The following is a 2,630-nucleotide window of genomic DNA, read 5'->3' on the forward strand; positions in this document are numbered from 1 at the left end:
CCATCGTACCACATATCCAAAATTTGAACATGGACTGTACTCGATTTCTCAAAAAAAAAACATGAATTGCTTTTAGCAATCAGAAACCTAGTTGTTCAATTGCTGAGACTAACTAAAAGTACCCGCAAAAAAAAGAGACTAACTAAAAGTGTTTGTACAATGGACAGTAACTAATGAGCAAAAGCTTCAGTGTTACCATCTGCACATGTACTACACCAAAGGATACAACAAATCTTCAATATCTTAAGATGCCAAGGCTGAACTTGGTAGGGCACCTCCTTGGCACAACCGCACAAGCTGTGCCATACATATCAGTGAGCCCAGAGACACTGTCCTTCTGACAATAATGAACTTTGATTTCATAGTCTCCTCAGAATGAGCAATTAATAGGTAAAACCTAAAGTTGTTCAACAATCCATTTGTCCGCAGGACCTTTCATGATGACGCAGGGGAACCAGACACAAGCCCTTTATCAATGCACAGTGTACTCTGGCTCTGAACCGATATCACAGATCAAAATATCAGTCTTGCGGAGACAAGACTCCTCGGATAATTTCAAAAGAACAGATTCTCGCACACCACAGCTTCAGTGTCATGGGCGATCATCTCCTTTTGGTGGTTTCCCAAGACATGCTGAGGCATAATCATCAGCGAGGCCTGGGACAATATCCTTATAAGAATCCACAAGCTTATGTAGAAACTTCTTCTTGGCCAGCAATGCTGTGGTATAGTAGTCCAACTCCACATCCAGTAACCCGTTCTGACTGAGAAGCTTGAACCGCTTCTCAAGGCTATACATGATTAACACTAGCCTTGGAGCAATGTACAATGCCTGCAAAGTGATATCACTCATCTAGAACTCCAAAACTCGCTTAATCTTTTTGTCAGATAAAGCCAGGATAAGCGCCACCTTCTTAGTGATCATGAACAAATCATCCTGTCAAAACCTCAGTTTATGTAAAAGTTGCATTTTCCTGGCGAGAACGTTCTTGCGCAAGCAGGCGAGTGTCATGGTTGGAGGTGAGGGGGTATTTTCCCTGCGCGAGCCGCGGCATACACATCAGGGAGCTCAGGAACACTCTCCTTGTAATACTCAATAAATCTTGACCTGAAGTACCTCTCACTCGCAACAACCAATGAGCAATAGTCAGAACTCAGAAGTCCCTTGCCCTGCAGTATCTTCATGACAATATATCGAGGCTCAAGCCTCGCCTTCAGGCTGTAAGTGATCAGCGCGGGCCTGCGCACGATGTACTCTGGCTCAAGACCAACCTTGTTGATCAGGAACTCTACCGTGCTGCGCAGGTTGTCCTCAGATGATCTTAGGAGGCTTGGGTGCTTGACGACTGCAATTTTTAGCATGTCGTCAGAGCAGCCAAGGGTCTTCTTCAGTAACTCCATTCTTGCAACAAGCTTCTCTTGGGTTACCCAGAAGACGGTTGCGAGCGCATATATGAATAGGCCTGAGCCACGTGGTACCCCGAGCTCATCTGCGCGTGCGACCAATGCCTGGAGTTTTTCTGGGCTGCAGACGATCACCCGCGTCCCATTGAAGCCGGTCTTGGCGAGATCAGGGATATTAAAGCCGCAGCGCAGAAGTAGCTCGACATTGGGCTTAACCACTGTGTCAATGTCACACCTTAGGAGGGCACCACCTCCCAGAGCCCCCCTCGACACGGCCTTGACCAACTCGTCGAAGGAGCCGAACAATGGGATCCAGAACTGGGAAAAAAATTATATGAGACCATGTCTCACGATTAGCAGGAGAGACCCACCCTGATGGATGACACGTGGCATTCACAAATCACAAAGCATCTAATCTCTCCCCCCTGATTTCAAGTGGGGGTGGGGTAGATGCTTTGTGATTTGTGAATGCCACGTGTCATCCATCAGGATGGGTCTCACCTGCTAACCCGTGAGACCTGGTCTCATAGAATTATTTTCCCCAGAACTGAAGCCTGCTGGCGACGTCGCAGGAGCGCAACGCGGGGGCGCCGATCAAGACGAGGCGCGCGATCTTGGAAGGGGATAGCCCGAGATTGCGTAGCCTGGCGACGCGGGGGGCGAGGGTCTCGTCCACCCTGGAGCAGAGGAACTTCGGGTCGGCGGCGACGACGACGGCGATGTCGGAGCTGGAGAGGCCGAGGCCCGAGAGGAAGGCGCGGACGGCGTCGGGGTTGGAGGGGGACCTGAGATGGGAGATGGACCTGGACGCCTTGAGGGATTGCGCCCGGGTGAGGCCGCAGGTGTTGACGAGGTAGTCCTGGACGGAGAAAGGGGACTCAGTGGAGGTGGTCGCAGTGGCGGTGGCGGTGGCGGTAGCGCTGAGGTGGCGGTGGAGGGAGGTGACGGGGAAGGTGGGGAGAGGGGAGGCGCCGCCGTAGCGGAGGAGAGAGAGCAGCCGCTTTTGGAGGCGGAGCATGGCGGCGACGGCGGAATGCTCGCTCGGCGGGGTTTGTGGTAGGGTTGGCGATGGTAGGGAGGGGGGATTGGATGATTTGCCCCATTTTACAAGGGGTTGGATGATTTGCCCTTTGATTGTCTCAATGACAGTGGCCCCGGGCCCCACCCGGTAGCCTCTCGGGGGGCAAATGATCCAATGGAGAAGTAAAGTGGGGCAAAAGATCCAA

General features: G+C 51.6%; 1 protein-coding gene across 1 annotated transcript; it reads right to left on the reverse strand.

Moving 5' to 3' along the window:
- Nucleotides 1–657: 657 nt before the first annotated feature.
- On the reverse strand, nt 658–2,422 carry LOC123164137 (uncharacterized). The gene is made up of 3 exons (XM_044581561.1): nt 1,953–2,422; nt 1,776; nt 658–1,722 (listed from the first exon to the last, which is right to left on the reverse strand). The coding sequence occupies exons 1-3, from the start codon at nt 2,420–2,422 to the stop codon at nt 1,009–1,011; spliced, it is 1,185 nt and encodes a 394-aa protein (XP_044437496.1). The 3' UTR covers nt 658–1,008.
- Between the last annotated feature and the right edge of the window lie 208 nt (nt 2,423–2,630).

The sequence above is a fragment of the Triticum aestivum genome, chromosome 7D (genome assembly GCF_018294505.1).
Source record: "Triticum aestivum cultivar Chinese Spring chromosome 7D, IWGSC CS RefSeq v2.1, whole genome shotgun sequence".
Lineage (NCBI taxonomy): Eukaryota > Viridiplantae > Streptophyta > Magnoliopsida > Poales > Poaceae > Triticum > Triticum aestivum.

Excerpts from the sequence above, each read along its gene's own strand:
- LOC123164137 (XM_044581561.1), bottom strand. The coding sequence starts at position 2,422 with ATGCTCCGCCTCCAAAAGCGGCTGCTCTCTCTCCTCCGCTACGGCGGC.